This window comes from Magallana gigas, chromosome 3, assembly GCF_963853765.1.
Source record: "Magallana gigas chromosome 3, xbMagGiga1.1, whole genome shotgun sequence".
Classification (NCBI taxonomy): Eukaryota; Metazoa; Mollusca; class Bivalvia; order Ostreida; family Ostreidae; genus Magallana; species Magallana gigas.
The window spans coordinates 2,988,779-3,009,450 of record NC_088855.1 but is presented as its reverse complement, the minus strand read 5'-3'; the positions used below and the strand labels follow the sequence as shown (position 1 = coordinate 3,009,450).

Genomic DNA, 20,672 nt, shown 5'->3' with positions numbered 1-20,672 from the left:
ATATTATATCATATATTATATTGTAAAAAGTTATATGATACGATATGATATTGTATCAATTTTTTTTGTACATTATGATATGATATTGTATTGTGATATTGTTATGTATAGTATTGTTTATTATGATACAATATTGTATAATATGATATTGTATAATATCACATATATTATATTTTATCACATGCTATTTCATATGATATTGCAACATAATATAGTATCATATGATATGATATTGTATAATATATATCATATCATATGATACGATATTGTATAAAATGAGATTGGTTTATATAATATATTATTATATCAATATATGAAAATGTATTATATGATATTGTATAATGTGATATTGTATCATATTTATATAATAGTGTTGTGTTGTGCATGTACTATGCCTAAATAGTAGTCAGGGTTTGATACATGGTGCACGAGCCGGAGGCGAGTGCACTATGTATCAAACCCTGACTACTATTTAGGCATAGTACATGCACAACACAACACTATTGTTATTATTATGCCGACTGTTAAATATACTGACGTGCTTTGCTATAAGTAGCTCTGACGTTCGAGTGTTGACAAGTCCCTTAAAATAATCACCGGAAAAGCAAGCGTTTGTTGTTGTTTTTCAAATTACGTGTAATCAATTGATTTGATTGTTTATTTAATCAACAAGTTGTTGTACAATAAAAAGTCAACAAAGATTTATGTTCTTTTCAAGAAATAGAGAGACGTTTGGCCTTACCGAGAAAACTCGAAATGTTTAGCAGACGAAATCTCAGTGAATTTTTTTTCTTGAACATTCTTTATCAAGCGTCTTTTAAAAAAGCGTTTTTGTGATTCTCATGTAGAATTTCTTTGAAAAATGTTCAATCAATTTGTTTAAAAGTTTATAGGAAACTTTAACTTTAAAATTACCGTCAATAATGAATTTTTTTTTGGAAAAATGAATAATTTTAATTGCTTGATGTCAGTCGTACATATCTACGTTTTATATACCTAAATACCGATTGTCATAATAACGGCTAATTTAGCGTAGCGGTAACGCGTTGGGCTTCATGCTAGGATCAATGATTTTAGCGTCGTGAGTACGAATCCTGCTGTCGGCGCTTGACAGATTTTCGTTGAAAATATTCGCCGTGCTCTATTTCGGCATAGTATGCTTACGCTATATAAATCCTTTGATACTATGCGAAAATAGATCAGTATTGAATATCTAGTGACAAACTGACAGAAGGCATAATAAAATACAATAAAGTATACTATGATAATGTATGATATAATATAGTACTATATCACATGATATTGTATCAATTGATATGATACAATGTTGTAGCTAATTTTATTGTATCATATGATACAATATCCTACATTGTATTAAATATGATACAATATCATACAATGCAATATCATGCTATAATATTATACAGTATAATATTGTGATGCATTATGTGATATGATATTGTATCATATAATATTATAATGTATCATATCATATCAATATCATAATATATTATGATATTGTATTATGTGATCAAATACAATAATGTATAACAAGATACAATGTCATATCATATGTTACAATATCATATTTCATCATTATTTATTACAGTATTTTATTGTAATATATGATATATATTGTACTGGTATCATAGGATGCAATATAGTATTTTATATTATCGTATTGATAAACATTGTATCATATAATACCCTATGAAATGAACATATGATTATTATACAATTTTTATTATATGATATTGTTATACGATATTTTGTCAAAACAGTATCCATGTATATCCAAGATCATTAACTATGATTTTCAAATAATATGATAAAGGTGGTCTCATAAAGGTGATTCCTCAAAAAGGTGATCCCTCGTCTCGGTGAGCTTTGTAATCTGTTATTACCTATGTTTAAGAATCGGGCTTATATGCAATTGAATAGTGAACTGCGTTCTATCTAGAAAGCAATTCGCAAATCAAAATTTAGAATTCATATTCGGGACCTGAATTTTTCAGGGGCATCTACTAGTGGTATTTCACTACCACTGTGAAAATATGGGGATGCAGTTACCTATAGTTTCTGAGAATCGAGCTTATATGCAATTGAATACTGTAGTTTCATTGATATTCAAGGGCATCAATTTTCGTGGATAAAGTGAAAATCACAATATCAAGTATACGTAAATTAGTGGCCAATGAACCTATCAATACAAAATGTTAATTAAAATTGCACTTCAATGAATATTTAATTTCGTGGATCAACTAAACAATGATCCACGAAATTCATATCCTTATCTAGTGACACACTAGTAACTATATTTTTATTCATATGCACTGATAATAAATGAAAATAATATATATATTTCAAAGTACATTTTATTTATTTTTTATCCATGCTTGCGTGCATGCATATTTCAGCATGCGCAGTCTAATATTTCCGGACACGACTTCCTACTAGACTGTGAAACTTGCAAAGTTGCGTTAGCGCGACGGCGTGTTAAGCAAAGTTGTGTTAGCGCGACGGCGTGTTGTGCAAAGTTGTGTTAGCGCGACGGCGTGTTGTGCAAAGTTGCGTTAGCGCGACGGTGTGTTGTGTACATGTGTTAGCGCAATGTCTCGTTTATCTGAACGCGATGTCGCGCTAATGCAAATGGCCCTATCCGGACACCATACAGATCTCAAAAACTATAGATTACTGCATCACCAAATTTCACAGTGGTAGTGAAATACCACTAGTAGATGCCCCTGAAAATTTCGGGCCCCAAAAATGAATTGCAAACAGCGTTCTAGAACGCAGTTCACTATTCAATTGCATATAAGGCAAGTGGGCCCCAAATATGAATTCTAAATTTGAATTGCGAACTGCATTCTAGATAGAACGCAGTTCACTATTCAATTGCATATAAGGCAAGCGGGCCCCAAGTATGAATTCTAAATTTTGAATTGCGAACTGCGTTCTATAGAACGCAGTTCACTATTCAATTGCATATAAGGCAAGCGGGCCCCAAGTATGAATTCTAAATTTTGAATTGCGAACTGCGTTCTATAGAACGCAGTTCACTATTCAATTGCATATAAGGCAAGCGGGCCCCAAATATGAATTCTAAATTTTGAATTGCGAACTGCGTTCTATAGAACGCAGTTCACTATTCAATTGCATATAAGGCAAGCGGGCCCCAAGTATGAATTCTAAATTTTGAATTGCGAACTGCGTTCTATAGAACGCAGTTCACTATTCAATTGCATATAAGGCAAGCGGGTCCCAAATATGAATTCTAAATTTTGAATTGCGAACTGCGTTCTATAGAACGCAGTTCACTATTCAATTGCATATAAGGCAAGAGGGTCCAAAGTATGAATTCTAAATTTTGAATTGCGAACTGCGTTCTATAGAACGCAGTTCACTATTCAATTGCATATAAGGCAAGCGGGTCCCAAGTATGAATTCTAAATTTTGAATTGCGAACTGCGTTCTATAGAACGCAGTTCACTATTCAATTGCATATAAGGCAAACGGGCCCCAAGTATGAATTCTAAATTTTGAATTGCGAACTGCATTCTAGATAGAACGCAGTTCACTATTCAATTGCATATAAGGCAAGCGGGCCCCAAGTATGAATTCTAAATTTTGAATTGCGAACTGCGTTCTATAGAACGCAGTTCACTATTCAATTGCATATAAGGCAAGCGGGCCCCAAGTATGAATTCTAAATTTTGAATTGCGAACTGCGTTCTATAGAACGCAGTTCACTATTCAATTGCATATAAGGCAAGCGGGCCCCAAATATGAATTCTAAATTTTGAATTGCGAACTGCGTTCTATAGAACGCAGTTCACTATTCAATTGCATATAAGGCAAGCGGGCCCCAAATATGAATTCTAAATTTTGAATTGCGAACTGCGTTCTATAGAACGCAGTTCACTATTCAATTGCATATAAGGCAAGCCGGCCCCAAGTATGAATTCTAAATTTTGAATTGCGAACTGCGTTCTATAGAACGCAGTTCACTATTCAATTGCATATAAGGCAAGCGGGCCCCAAGTATGAATTCTAAATTTTGAATTGCGAACTGCGTTCTATAGAACGCAGTTCACTATTCAATTGCATATAAGGCAAGCGGGCCCCAAATATGAATTCTAAATTTTGAATTGCGAACTGCGTTCTATAGAACGCAGTTCACTATTCAATTGCATATAAGGCAAGCGGGCCCCAAATATGAATTCTAAATTTTGAATTGCGAACTGCGTTCTATAGAACGCAGTTCACTATTCAATCACACTAAATTTTGAATTGCGAACTGCGTTCTATAGAACGCAGTTCACTATTCAATTGCGAACTGCGAACTGCGAACTGCGTTCTAAAAACCGATTGCCAAAAATATAATTAATCAGTAAAGAAATAATAAAAAGCTTAATATATGATAAGACTTATAGTTATACCAAATAAAATGGAGAAATAAAACGTTTAATTGTTGTGGTTTGGGAAACCTGAAGAAAACAATATGGATAGGGTTAAATATTTATGAAAGTTAATCCCCATTTTAAAAACTTACACTGTACAAAGTTTGACTATCCAATGCATTTTAAAGATTCTTTTAAAATGTATAAAAAAAAGATTATTAAAAAAGTCTCAGCAGATTTCAAACTCACAACTTACATATTATATTTAAGTCAAGAACATTGCGCTACGCCAAAAGACGTCCAAAAATGTATAAAGATGTATATTGTATTTAACTTTGTTACGAAAAATTATTGTCCTTGGTTATAACCATTATCACACGTTATATTTCACTCCTGCAATCACCGACACCTGTGCGTGATTTTGTGGCGCCTCCTCTCGTTCTGTACAAGCAATAGTACAGGCGGCCGCGCAAAAACAACAGCCGACCAACAGAATGAAGAAAACGCACAGACTGTACATGACAATGATATACCAGAACGCAAAGTTAAAGGCGATCGGATGACAGTAGTTCCCGGAGGCGGGGTCTGTGCTCAGGTCGCCATAGGAAGAGAAGACCCACACTTTTCCTACAAAGAAATTAAAATAACATTTGCAGAAAGATGTATCTTATTTTATTCTGAATCAAACACCACAGCATGTGTGTGAAGGGTTTCAAAACTATCTAAAACAGGCTGAAAATGAAATTTTAAATTTTAAACTTTTGACCGAATTAATTAACATTTAAAGTTTCATCTTGCCAACGGTAGATTAGGGCATAAAGTTTTCAAAAAAAAAGGAAAAAAGAAAAGAAAAGAAAGTTACATCAATAATGTTGAAATATCGATCTTTCAAACAATGCAACATTTAAATAACAAGAGGCCCATGGGCCACATCGCTCACCTGAGGAACAATATGTATGATAAAATCAGCTAAATGGGTCGTAATACAAACTATTTGGACAATGTACAATAATACATGTAGATCCAGTATATATAAAATCCATTTCCACCCTGGATATATTTATGTTTATAATTATAAGTCCCTTTTCTAACAGGATGATTTTATAGTCATATCACATGTTGAGTATTGCAGTTCTTAATAAGATCCTTAACAATTGTTTATATATGGGATATAAACCTACAACAAAGTCTGAACCTTCTTTAGAGGCCGAAGAATTGTCCTGGGGCCAAAGTCTTCACAATTATAAAGAATCATCTGGCTGATAGGTTTCTGAGAAGAAGATTTTTAAAGATTTACTCTACATATTCCTATGTAAAACTTTGACCACCCCCCCCCCCCCATTTTGGCTAAACCCTAATCCCGGGAGTGACATTCTTTTCACAACTTTGAATCTACACTACCTGAGGATGCTTCCAAACAAGTTTCAGCTTCCCTTGCTGATTAGTTTCTGAAAAGAAGATTTTTAAAGATTTACTCTATATATATTCCTATGTAAAACTTTAACACCCCCCAATGTGGACCCACCCTACCCCGGGTATCATGATTTTCACAACTTTGAATCTACACGACCTGGGGATTTTTCCACACGAGTTTCAGCTTTTCTGGCTGATTAGTTTCTGAGAAGAAGATTTTTAAAGATTTACTCTATATATTTCCTTGTAAAACCCCAGGGGGTCATGGTTTTAACAACTTAGAATCTACACTACCTGAGGATGCTTTACACAAGTTTCAGTTTTCCTGGCTGATTAATTTTCTGAGAAGAAGATTTTTAAAGATTTTCTCATGTATTCCTATGTTAAACTTTGACACCCCATTGTGGCCCCACCCTACCCCCAGGGATCATGATTTTCACAGCTTTGAATCAACACACCTGAGGATACTTCCTCACAAGTTTCTGCTTTCCTGGCTGATAATTTTCTGAGAAGAAGATTTTTAAAGATTTTCTATATATATTCCTATGTAAAACCCTCCATTGTGGCCCCACCCTACCTCCAGGGATCATGATTTACACAACTTTGAATCTACACTACCTGAGGATACTTCAACACAAGTTTCAGCTTTCCTGGCTGATTATTTTTTTTTAAAGATTTTCTCTTTATATTCCTATGTAAAACTTCGACCCTCCATTGTGGCCCCACCCTACCCACAAGGGTCATGATTTTCAGAACTTTGAATCTACACTTCCTGAGGATGCTTCCACACACGTTTCAGCTTTCCTGGCGGATTAGTTTCTGAGAAGAATATTTTTAAACATTGACTCTACATATTCCTATGTAAAACTTCAACACCAAACACCCCATATTGTGGCCCCACCCTACCCCCGTGGTCATGATTTTCACAACTTTGAATTTACACTATATGAGGATGCTTCCACACAAGTTTCAGCTTTCCTGGCTGATTAGTTTCTGAGAAATAGATTTTTAAAGATTTTCTCAATATATTCCTGTGTAAAATTTCGACCCTCCTTTGTGGCCCCACCCTACCCCATGGATCATGATTTTCACAACTTTGAATCTACACTACCTTAGGATACTTCAACACAAGTTTCAGCTTTCCTGGCTGATTAGTTTCTGAGAAGAATATTTTTAAAGATTTACTCTATATATTCCTATGTAAAACTTCGACCCTCCATTGTGGCCCCACCCTACCCCCAGGGTTCATGATTTTCACAACTTTGAATCTACACTTCCTGAGGATGCTTCCACACACGTTTCAGCTTTCCTGGCGGATTAGTTTTTGAGAAGAAGATTTTTTAAAATTGATTCTACATATTCCTGTGTAAAACTTCAACACCCCCCATTGTGGCCCCACCCTACCCCTGTGGTCATGATTTTCACACTTTTGAATTTACACTACCTGAGGATGCTTCCACACAAGTTTCAGCTTTCCTGGCTGATTAGTTTCTGCGAAATGGATTTTTAAAGATTAACACTATATATTCTAATATTATATTTCGACCCCCCCCCCCCACCATGTGGCCCTTCCCTACCCCTGGGGGTCATGATTTTCACAACTTTGAATCTACACTACCTATGGATGCTTCAACACAAGTTTCAGCTTTTTATGGCTTCATGGTTTCTGAGAAGAAGATTTTTGAAAATTTCTCAAAATTTTTCATTAATTTCTAATTATCTCCCCTGGAAAAACATGACAATTGGTTCCACAGTTTATTTTCCCTCGTACCGCATTAACTAAATGATTGTCACTAATACCCATACGTATTACGCCGGATTTACACGTATCATCAGGTTTGGAACACATAGATATGGTCAATGTGGGTGCTGGAGTCTTTTGTTCTTCTAGTGGCCTCATTTATTATTTCAGATAGCCCATGCGTTTCCATAACTTTTTTCAGATTTTAGTATTTATTTTCATCAGCATTAAAAGCACCCATAATTATTAGGTTGCTGATAGTAGTAGTTAATGACTCCATATGTTTTCAAAACGTTCAAACCATTCATATTTAGAGCATGGTGGACGATAAACAACTACACAAGTAAATTTAGGAGAGTTGCCGATTTTTAAATAAAAGTTTAAAACTTCAATATCATCATGGTTTTGGACATCGGTAATCTGGAATTTATTTTTGATAAATACAGCAATTCCTCCACTGCGCCTGTCACGGCCAGGCCTTATCAGTCTATATCCATTGATTGACAATTCAGAATCAGATATACTATTGTCAATTTTACTGCAAGTAACTGCAAACACATCAAATGAACCCTTCCGTAATATAATTTTAATTTGGTCTAATTTGCTAAATAAACCACATACATTCAAGTGCCCAAAAGAAATGCCTTTCGGTAATAACTGGATAAGATTTTCAGCTGATTTTTCAAGATCTTGTTTCATCGATGTATTTCAATACAGGAATCACAAATCCATTCTGAAATATAAGGAAAGTTAGACAGAATAGCGCGCTACCGTTAGATATTTTGAAACAGCCGACACATGATACGGTCTGTTGCGTCGATTGACCCAGGGTTGACGTATTTATCACAAGACAGTAGGAGACATAGGGTGCTAATGAGTGGAACACACTCACTTTACTATTATTGCATGACTTGGAATTTTTATATTCTATTGACAAAAAACCTTGCAAAGTCTGTTTAGTTTAAAAAACAATGTATTCTTAACTTTAGATTAGGCCAGTGAAATCCTGGGGCCCGTTTCTCAAAAAGGCCTACGTCCAGGCGTAAGCTTAGTCCGGACTAAATCAGGGACTAAACCTCAAAACCAGATTAAGTTGCGTTTCACAAAAAGGCGTAAACTTAGTCGGGACTAAATTTGGGTTTAAATCTACGCCTGCTAATGGGTAGGCGTAAGTCCTTAGTCTGTGCACAAAAATGGCGAGTGTTTTGTTTCTAAGGCAAAATATACAGATAAATTTATTTTTTGGTTTGTTTTATGTGTTATTTGTACATGTACGTATAACTTTAAGAAATACCTATTGTTCGATAACTGTCTCTATTTCTAAATAAATTAAGATTAAATCAATTTGATAAATAATGGGCTCACCTTATTAAACGTATATAATACATTACTACTCGTAATGAAATTTACCTAAAGTGTGAAGAATGGGTATACCCCAATAAATGATATAAACACAATTATTAAAAAAATGCTTTATTTCTAAATTAAATATTTATTCCCCAAGAAGATAGATGTATATAAGTACGAATAGATTATTGATTTTTTTTATCAATTCTCAGTAAGCATGAACTAGAATTTAATGTTTCTAATCAAATTTGAACCTGTGAAACGAAACTTATTTCAAAATTACATGTATGAATAGGAGCAACTCAAAACGTTTACATTTGTAATTTGTCCTTGTGTGTGGTTGTTTGTTCTTTACCTATACATGTATTACTGAAAACTTTACAACACGTATGCATTCTCATTTTCATTTTTTTTGTTCCTAGTATCTTTACAAAACCGTATGAAAGTTACATGTATTTTGGAATGTTTATGAACTCGCATTTAGATACAATCAATTTTTGTTTGTTAAAATATTACTTAAAAATATGTTTTAGAAGCGTGCAGAGTGTGCATCAATTTTAGATCTGTTGACAGGCGTTTGTCAAGGTTATCGATTATTATAAAATTTCACATGCACTCCTTGAATTTTTGGAAATCAAATTCATTAATCTTATTAATTCTAGGATGAAGTGATCAATTGCGTTCATATTTAACATCGATCGTAATTCTTTTAAAAAAAGTATGGGGCACATGTACTATCAATGATCTCCGTGCATATTCATATGCATTGTTTATTTGTACTCATTTAATTGAATTGATCTTTAATTACTTGAATTCATGATAAGATGTACGTATATCAAGGGATTTTTCTTTATTTCGAAGTTGTCGACTTGCAATACAAAAGCGTTGTTTTAGCAGTTTTTCAACAGTGTGCATTATTTACAAATTTAACTAGCTTGCATTTATCATACTTATTATATAAACAATTGTATACACCCCCATCCCAATAACCCAAAGCAGATAGGGAAAAAGTAAAACTCACATGCACTTATTAAAACGCAAAGATGCAAAAGGTCTTATCCGGAAGGGGATAGGGGATTTTTTTAGATAAGGCATCTAAAAAAAATCCCCTATCCCTTCCGGATAAGACATTTTGCATTTTCCATTTAACTTGTAAAAACCTTTTATTTATAAAACTTTCTTTAAAAAGGAAGAAAGTAAAACTCACATGCACTTGTTAAAATCGCAAAAATGCAAAATGTCTTATCCGGAAGGGGATAGGAGAGTTTTTAGATGCCTTTTCCATTAAACTTGAAAAAACCTTTTATTTATAAAACTTTCTTTAAATAGGAAGGGTGTTCTTAGATAACTGCTTCTATATCTTTATTTTAATCAAGATACTGTATACAGGGTTATATTTCCGTCCTTCTACACTTGCAAACAGTTTCACTCGGTCGTGACTTCGCCAAGTCACAGCTGTTACCTAAGTTACTTAATATTAATTATTGAAAATCAACATAAATTTGCCCGCTGACAATGAGGGTGAAATGATTGAAAATTAAACAGGGCGAATTATTCCCTGTTTATGGATGGTGTATATTATCCCCCCCCCCCCGAAAAAAACAAAACAAAACAATCGATCGATTTAAACCAAAAACAGGAAAGGGAGTTGGGGAGACCCCGGCCACAAATGTTGATAATTCCTGTCTTGATAATTGTTGATATTAATATCTTTCAAAACTATTATCATTTGAATAGCAGAAAATCAAGAATCGTTTTAATGTCATTGTCTACATTCTTTCAATATTGGAACAGAAGATGGACAAGGTTCATGTAATATTATTTATACAGTAGATATTTTCGATTTCAGTTGGTTGCTGTTATACTCATGGTCATATTATTTTCAATAAATAATATAGTGAATTGATAAAAAAGAATCAAGCCTTATCCTAGCATCTGAAAATGTCTAAAGATCTACAATGTCTATGAAGCATACTTCTCATTCTGCAGACGTATTGGGGCATATCCACTGTACCTTGTCCATGTATTCTATAAATATTTGAAGTTTACACGAACATTGAAGTTAATTTCTATGTATTGTTTCATTCAATCAATATGTAAGATTGTGCCTCAATATCATCTACAATGCATTTAATTGTCACATATTTGGTTTCTGAAACCTCTTATATATGCCGCTTTCATATCAACTGTATTTCTCTAAAATTTCATTATGTTAAGAAGTGTATAGGCATTTGTTCTACTTTTATTAATATAAAATGCCATGAACAGCTTGAACTATGCACATTCAGTGGTAAAGTATAACATGCGTACTTTCGGGTACTACATGTACTATGAATTGGAAAATTGATCCACCACATATAATCATAGCCTCAAAGCAAAACAAAATACGATATGCGCATGCTTAGTACTGACAGCGGAGATGTCTAAGTTTTTCGACATTTAAACCCTAACTTACGCCTTTTTCAGAAACGCAACTTAGACCCGACTAAATATTGGCGTAACTTTGTTAGTCGGACTAACTTCAGCCCAGATTTACGCCTTTTTGAGAAACGGGCCCCAGGTGCATAGCGTATACTTCCCTCCAATTCTTGATGATACAGAACGCTTTTTAACTGCATTAAAATCACAAAACACACTTATGTTGACATAACTATCTTGCATGTCAACATATTTATCTTGTATGTCGACATATTTGATAGAAAAATAACTTGCACGCAAGGGGCAAAGATATGCCACCATAGATTCAGGAGTGATGTTGTGTGGACGAATTAATTTTTGTTTTACGTAGTTTCTCATAATGAAGATATAAATTACTTTTAGATTAGAAATTTGTTAATTCAAAGTACTGAAGTACTGACGGGGGTTGATTTAATCGATTATTATTTATTTTAAAATCAACGATATGTTAGTTTGCTTGGCAAGTACTTAATAATCTGTATTTGAATTACGCACATTTTTACATTTGAATTATCGGACTTTTCCGACAAAGAATTTAGAGAAAACACCGTACGAATATTGTTGTGTAATATTTAAAATAGAATCGATTCCATCAAACTAACGTTAAGTAATCAAAATATTTCAAAAATTGTATGGATCCAAACAATAATGAACTCGTTCAACCAGATGCTCGGCTGTCTCCGTTAATCTCCGACATGCAAGAGATCACGTGATAGCTTGACTCTCTGCTTGTCGCAGCTTTTTCGGAGACAACCAATGGTTGAACGAGACTATGTTGAACTCTGGCGTAGCATAGAACCGGGGGGGGGGGTGTTAACCATTAGGCACATAGCATAATAGAGGGTTCGACCCCCCCCCCCCCCTTTTTTTCTGGACGCAAACTTAATAGATTTGAAATTGACCTTGAAAAGATTGAAATACTAAGAAGTTGGAGTCATAGGTATACAAGCCACATACGACTGAAAAAATATCTAAATTATTCGTACTACATATAATATGACTATTTTTAAGGTATTTATCAATAAGTTTCCTTTAAAAAATGCGTCAGCATACATTACATCGAATCTATCGATTATTTTCAAGAACCAAGTCTTGTCCGCGGTGATGATTTGTGCTTAGGTCCAAACAATGTTTCAGTTTCGGTTTGCCAGAGTAACTGCATAGGAGAGTTGCTTAAAATCAACTCCCATAAAGGATAATTTAACTTTTAGAAAAAGAGTAATGACCCAGAGGTCATTACTTGGGGATGGGGGCGGTCCTGTCCTGTTCTCATGCATCTGTGACTAAACACTTTTTAATATAAACTAACCGTGATGAGCCCAGATCGTTAAATGATCTTACCAGCAATAAACCATGCAGTCACACAGAGTGCGCAGAATCGGGAAACGTTGACCTTCACCTTGTCAATCAATGACCCCTCCTCTTCCTGTTTTCTTTCGCAACAGCGTCCACAACAACAATACAACATCGATATCGAACCAGTAACCACCAGGTAAATCGGAATGTATTTTTCCAATGGACAATCGTCCAGGTACAAAGCTCCTGAAATAAAGATACTAAAATAAGTCATTATAAGGAATCTACTGTGATAGGATACTGTATATTCCTTATTTTAGGCGAGTACTTAATTCCGCGTAATCGCGAATATCACAACTATTTCTTGCACTTGTTTACTAATCAAATTATGATAAAAGTGATTTTATATTTTGCGGTATGATACAATTAGTTGACTGGCGGAATGAATGATCGCCTTAAATGAGGAATCTACAGCGTATGATGCATGTGTACGCGCTTAAATAAATTCCTTTGCACCACGAAAATTCAAAACAAATCAATAAAAAAAATACATGTACAAAACTAAATGACATGTTTAAGAGCAAATGTTGATCTGATAATTTATTTCAAAATCTCATTATAAAACAACAGTGGGTTGAAAAGTGGTTTAGGAATCCTATACTGACCAATGACGATGGGAGCAATGGGCAGGACAAGCCCGAAAATCACCAACAACACGATGACCACGGCTGGAAAACAAAAGAGAGGGAACATGGGTATTAAGGTAACTCCCTATCTTAGTAAAAAATGGGATTTACTGATTTTGTTCAATTTGATACTTTGTACTCACTTGAGGCACAAAAAATAGCAACAATTGACGAGAGGAAGCTGATATTGCCGTCAGAATTTTCCTTGGCAAACTTGACTTGTCCATAAATAGAAGACATTGTTGGAATAGTCACCTACTAAAGTAATCATAAAGGATAGGTCCATATAACCATCTTCCAGGCGGAACTGATAAAATCAAACCTAACCCTAGCATCTTAACCCTCTTGGTCGCGACCATCAGAATTCGGGAGTTTGTGGGGGGGGGGGGGGGTATTTTAATCAGACTGGCCATATAAATAAAGCTCGAGTATGACAACCCATAACCATCTTTAAAATATTGCTGAATGGGAGCCCTCTATGTGATCGATTAATTTTTCTATCCATGCTGTTATTATTATTTTTTAAGGGGGGGGGGGTCTGACGATATATCACAAGACATGTTTAATTCATTGCTAACACACCCCTGCGAATGTTATGGTTATTTAAATTTAGACCACGTGGTTTTATTTGACCCTTTCAGTTTCGGAATAAAAATCATGCCTCGTGTTTATAGTCTATTTCCTAGAATCTAGGTACTTGTATTCAAATATAAAATCTAACGTTCATTGATTTTAAACTTTATCTCCATTATTTGGTGGATAAAATGAGTTCTTGAAATAAATGTGACAATAGAAAATATATAGTTTTTTCTGCTCTTGCAACAATTATCATGCTTTTTAGCGATTACCCCTCAGGATTGATTCTCGATCCGCATCTGACCTAGTAATAGCATCAATAGTGAAACAAACTAGATTATTTTAGGCAGAACGTTTCTTGAATTTGGCTCGATATACTATAGTCTGTCCCAAGATATTTTTGCCGCATATTTTCTTAGATTATTCGATATTTATAAATACCTCTTGATTCAGACGATGTTCATTCAATAGTATGAAAAAATCCCAAGATTTCCTTTTTGAAACGCCCCATCAAGGTTGTCAGGTTACAAAACACGGCTAAAAATAGAATGTCTACAGGGGATTTTGCATTGCATCAGCCATAATAAAGCCCGGATGATAACGTTGAAAAATTGTGCGAGGTATTCCGAGTGACTTCCGAATGGAGAAACGATGTAAACATTCCTCATTATAAATCTCCGTTGGAAATCTTTTTTCTTTTCTGTGAATTTTTACGAGGGAAAAATGATAATATGTGAATGAAGTTATCTCGGAAATTTTCCCTTTCACTGATTTCAATTGCACTTCTTTCACAGTATGTGTATTTTTATTAAAATTCGTCTAAATATGCAGCATAAATATTTTTGGATAGACTATAAGTTTTAATTCAAAACAGACACCCATTCATTTTTTTAAAAGCATGGTAATGCACACCAAAAGCATCAATTCTGGCTATGATTTTATTAAGTAACCCAATGTTTATATTTTCAACCACATGTAGAGTGGTTGAACACGAACAAATAACTCTGATCTGAATATCATCGTTTAGTTTAAATTACCACTAGATGATGAAATAAGACATATATATTTTCATGTTTAAACATAAATCAAAGTAGGATGTGTTATGAAAAACGACCATTACTTACGTATTTTGAGAATATTATCCGAACACTTATACTTCCGCTCGAAATTTCACAGAGCAAATCTCGAGGAAGCCTCGTGAACTTTTATTCGAGCACCTCTGGATTATTACATACTTAGCAACGATAGAGAAAGCATTCCGAACGCATTCGCAGGGGTGTAACTGAATACTTCCGGGATCGGCAAAGGACTGAGATATATTTGTACATTCAGTGTACTTTCCCCCTATGTTTGCATTGGAAATCTGCGACTTCAATTTTCTATATTTACATTCAGTTTACATTTCCCCATATGTTTCCACTGGAAATCTGTGACTTCAATTTTCTATATTTACATTCAGTTTACATTTCCCCTTATGTTTCCATTGGAAATCTGCGAAATTCATTTTTTTTCTATGAATACATTTTGCTAATTCATGCGTCACGAGCACAAATATAAACGTCATCACGCGTTTGGAGTATATATATATATTCTTAAGATTAAATGAAACTTTTTACCTTACATAATCTATTTTGATATGTACTTTAGAAAATAAACAATAAATTATATCTTCTTCTTAAAAAAAAGATTTTTCCGTCTAAATATGCAGCATAAATATTTTTGGATAGACTATAAGTTTTAATTCAAAACAGACACCCATTCATTTTTTTAAAAGCATGGTAATGCACACCAAAAGCATCAATTCTGGCTATGATTTTATTAAGTAACACAATGTTTATATTTTCAACCACATGTAGAGTGGTTGAACACGAACAAATAACTCTGATCTGAATATCATCGTTTAGTTTAAATTACCACTAGATGATGAAATAAGACATATATATTTTCATGTTTAAACATAAATCAAAGTAGGATGTGTTATGAAAAACGACCAGTACTTACGTATTTTGAGAATATTATCCGAACACTTATACTTCCGCTCGAAATTTCACAGAACAAATCTCGAGGAAGCCTCGTGAACTTTTATTCGAGCACCTCTGGATTATTACATACTTAGCAACGATAGAGAAAACATTCCGAACGCATTCGCAGGGGTGTAACTGAATACTTCCGGGATCGGCAAAGGACTGAGATATATTTGTACATTCAGTGTACTTTCCCCCTATGTTTGCATTGGAAATCTGCGACTTCAATTTTCTATATTTACATTCAGTTTACATTTCCCCATATGTTTCCACTGGAAATCTGTGACTTCAATTTTCTATATTTACATTCAGTTTACATTTCCCCTTATGTTTCCATTGGAAATCTGCGAAATTCAATTTTTTTCTATGAATACATTTTGCTAATTCATGCGTCATGAGCACAAATATAAACGTCATCACGTGTTTGGAGTATATATATATATATATATATATTCTTAAGATTAAATGAAACGTTTTACCTTACATAACCTATTTGATATGTACTTTAGAAAATAATCAATAAATTATATCTTCTTCTTAAAAAGAAGATTTTTCTCTACAAAGTTTCTATTTAGTCGCGGAAGTGAACTTAATACATGAAAGATGTTAATCACTGGATGTAAATATAATGGTTTTATATCAACGATACACATATATTACAAATAGACATCAGTATGAATATAAATATAAGCATTGAATGCTTAGATAAGCGGGTGATCCGAGATATCCTTTGCTTCAGATACTGCTATTACCTGTTCTCATTTGTTTTAATTAAGAGGAAATAATTTTACATTTTTTCCTGAAAAGTTGTATATGTTGCTATCATTTTATTTGTATCTCCGATAGATAACTCAGAGCCACCATTAATAATATAGATCACCGAAAGATGCAAAGTACTTTATACGGTTTTAGTACTTCGTAAGACCACATTTTGTACAGAATCGGTAACTACCAGTACTTCTTTTGCCCTGATTAACTCCAAATATAAAACTATTTGAATGGCGAAAACACTTTACTTAATCTATTTAATATTTCTAATTCAACTTCTGTATGCTTAACAATAACAGGTAAACCATAGTCAATCGTATGCCATGATCGCTTACCTGTTAAAGTTCAACTGATCTGTCAGTGAATTACGTTTGTATTGACTCTGTCATTTAGATCCGTTTTTGTTTTAATGTTTATGATATAAATATGGTTGGAAAAACACACAAATTGCATATTCAACAGCCTCTCGAGCGTAGCGCCCTTTATGTTGTTTTCAGTTGATTTATTAGTGCACGAAAATACCTTCAAAATGTAAAACACTTTACGGCACACAAAGCGATTGCGAAATCGGGCTTATTTACCTATTTTTATCGCATCTTTTCTGACACCATTCGTTCAGTCGATTTCTGCGCAGCATAAATTATAGGGTTTTGGTGTGTTTTTGTTTGTTTGTTTTTTTTTGGGGGGGGGGGGGGGGGCGGGGGGATGGGGTATTTCCCGTATGTTTGTAATTTAATAGAAACACTTTATATTCTGCAATTACACTCAGTTATTAATAACAAGATGGAATATATTTGCTTATTCTTTCTTCTGAGAGAATGTTTCCGTAATAAAGGAAAATTACATTTGTAGACTGAGATAGACATTTTGATTATTTTAATTTATCGTCATAAACTCAAATAACATGTACTGTTTATACCGAAATATACAGTAAAACACGATTATAACGAATTCCCAGGGACGGGCAATTAAACTTCGTTATAAGCGTAATTCGTTATATCCGTCAAGTTTACAACATAAAATAGAGTCTTGGTGAATGAAATTCACTTCGCTGTAAGCGTCAATTCTTTATTAGCGTGTTCGCTATAACCGTGTTTTACTGTATATCGAAATGAATAGTGAACCGACCAAGTCGCCACTTTTTCCATACACCCACATTTACACTGGCATTCATACAAAAAGTTAATTATAGATAATATGCCTTCTATTGTTACATGTACATGTAATTTGGTTTTTAGGCAAGTTAAAAAATGGAATGAATATTTTGCCCTCTTGGTAGACAAGAACTCATGCGTGAGCGAACCCTGATTTTTTCTTTCGGTAATTTTACTGTGTAAACCTAACAAATTTGAATTTTCCCGGGGAGAAGGTCTGAACCCCACGTACCCCTGTTCCCCGCATGCAATATATGTTCTTCCTGAAAACAATAGAAATGTTTAAAAACATTACGTGTAAATTTAAGAAATTTAAATTCTCCAGGGGAGAGGGTCCGGACCCCTTCTCTGATCCATGCATGCAGTGTACTTCCTGAAGAAGACAAAATAGAAATTAATTTATGTAATAATATGACGAGAAAATCTCTGGAAAACCCGAACATCAATAATGTTATTGCGGTTTTTGTATTTATTAAGCGGGACGTTTTTATAAAAGTACTTTTAAATATTTGTAATCGCTGTGTGTAACAAAAAAAACGTTCGTTTATTTAAATTTTTCTTTCAAGAACCCAACAGCGTAGTTTTATGATGAAAGAATAACAATAAAAGCAGAAAATGGTCGTCATAAGCACTCGCGAATCTAGACAATGAAATAATAGCCACTATCTTAAAACTAATTATTTTATAAGATATACAGTATATTAGCTGGTCATGACAGAGTCCAGAGCAAGATATTTGGGGTAGTCATCGGGTAAATTGATTAACACGGTACAAACACAAATATGAAGTTCCTCGCATAATTGATGGCTGTGGTGGTGTAGATTGATTAAAAATTTAGTAACCGTTTATTCAATCTGAATGATATACATCGATTGTATATAAAACAACATTCAGAAATAATAGTGAACAAAATGTACACAGGTTTATATTGATTTTCCAAAACATTATGGCCGTTATTTATATATAAATCTGTCTGTATTTTTCATGATGGCTGAAAGTCTTATTGTCCATCGTTGTATCGATAAGATGATGGTTTTGATGGGGAACTCGCTGGCTGAAGAGGTCCAAGATCTGACTACGGCAAAATAAATGCAGCGACCCCGGGTGTTGTTGTTACCCGGATTCTCCATCAATTTTGACCCAGGTTTTCGTTGAAAACTCTGATTGAGTAACTTTGATCTGGACTCTTAATTGACTTATCGAAGTAATCCGTTAATTAAAATAACTGTTTACATTTACTTTTCTGTTATTCTCTGTTGTTACAAATGTTTTGTTATCTACATTAATTGTTTGGCAAGTTCAGTAATCCGGAAGTTGGAGAGCAGCGGTCAAGGCGCTCGTACCACCGACCCCCGACCTCGCGCAATACTGTTATAAATTTACGGAGTTGCAATAAATCTTATAAAATGAAAACCGTTCGAATTGTGCAATTTACGTACATGTAGTTAAAAGGTATGAGTCGCATATGGAGGTACTACACTTCCTGAAAAATTAAAAGTAAATTAAGGGGAATTTTTGTCCCATTTCGCAATACAAGGTACGCCATTTCTTTGACATAACTAGAATTTTAATTTTTCTAAGCAAGGAGAACTGCGTCACAGATTTAAGATTATTCTGTAATATGACTTAAGTTAATTAAAGACAACCCCCAGTCCCCATCCGGTTCCGACGCCTATGAAATGTATGGTAAGTTATGACTTTTTTTGGGGGGGGGGGGGCTATAAGAAAAGGAAAGGTTGTGTCCTAAACACACAAAGAAAAAATTCATCAAACGACACGACTTATCATTTTAACTATGGATGTAAATTTTACACGGATCGCTTAGTCTTTAATCGAGCGATAGTTGAGTACTCGCTTTTTTTTTCTTTTTTTTTTTTTTGGTTTTTTTTTTTTAAACTGCATGTCCTTTTCAAATCAGATAATTCAACTGTCACATACATCGTATCTTTAAAACAAAAACTTGTGATTATATGTAATAATTGTATTTGATTTAATATAAATTAGAAAGTACATTATCTAAGTATTCGTTAGCAAATATCTTAGTTTTTCATTTTCTTGTGAATACTCTGACACATACTCTATTTGATTTACATGCACTTCATCATAAGCAAATCAAACATTGACTTGATTCATGTTAAGCTATATATATTGTCATGTGCCTAATCAACAATTAAATATCAAAATTTATAAAAACATACAGTTGAGAAAAATATTGATATTATTAAGTTTTTGATTATACAAACATCTAATCCAATAAACAACTGATTAGAAGAAACCCAAATTGATCTGTTCGAGTAAATGCCTGCCAACGTATACATACTTTAATTAAAATAATAATTTGATATAAAAATCAGAAGAAATCAATTAATAGCCGCTTGAAAATTAAACCAGGTTTACCAGTTCGATGCATGGAACAGAGTGCATCCTCAGGTAGTTGTGAAAATCATGAGCCCAGAGGGAAGGATGGGGCCACAATCGGGGGTCAAAGTTTTACATAGAAATATATAGAGTAAATCTTTAAAAATCTTCTTCTCAGATCCTAATCAGCCAGAAAAGCTGAAACTTGTGTGGAAGCATCTTCAGGTGGTGTAGATTCAAAAGTGTGAAAATCATGAGCCCCGAGGGTAGGGTGGGGTACACAATGGGGGATCAAATTTTTACATAGGAATATATAGAGTAAATCTTTAAATATTTTCTTCTAAGAAACTAATCAGTCAGGCGATTCTTTATAATTGTTTAGATGTTGGCCCCCCTAGGGGGGGGGGGGGGGGGGTTCAGAGTTTGATGTAGGTTTATCTCTTATATATAAA

General features: G+C 34.0%; 1 protein-coding gene across 1 annotated transcript; it reads right to left on the bottom strand.

The window, feature by feature from the left end:
- Positions 1-4,379: 4,379 nt before the first annotated feature.
- LOC105320168 (transmembrane protein 272-like) lies at positions 4,380-17,168 on the bottom strand. Its single transcript, XM_011417981.4, has 5 exons — positions 17,044-17,168; positions 13,484-13,598; positions 13,320-13,382; positions 12,700-12,900; positions 4,380-5,027 (listed from the first exon to the last, which is right to left on the bottom strand). The coding sequence occupies exons 2-5, from the start codon at positions 13,578-13,580 to the stop codon at positions 4,774-4,776; spliced, it is 615 nt and encodes a 204-aa protein (XP_011416283.3). The 5' UTR covers positions 13,581-13,598; positions 17,044-17,168; the 3' UTR covers positions 4,380-4,773.
- Positions 17,169-20,672: the final 3,504 nt, after the last annotated feature.

Coding starts and splice junctions, on each gene's coding strand:
- LOC105320168 (XM_011417981.4), bottom strand. CDS start 13,580: ATGTCTTCTATTTATGGACAAGTCAAGTTTGCCAAGGAAAATTCTGAC. Junction 13,383..13,483: donor TGCTATTTTTTGTGCCTCAA/GTGAGTACAAAG, acceptor TTTGTTTTCCAG/CCGTGGTCATCGTGTTGTTG. Junction 5,028..12,699: donor GACTGCATGGTTTATTGCTG/GTAAGATCATTT, acceptor ATTTCTTTGTAG/GAAAAGTGTGGGTCTTCTCT.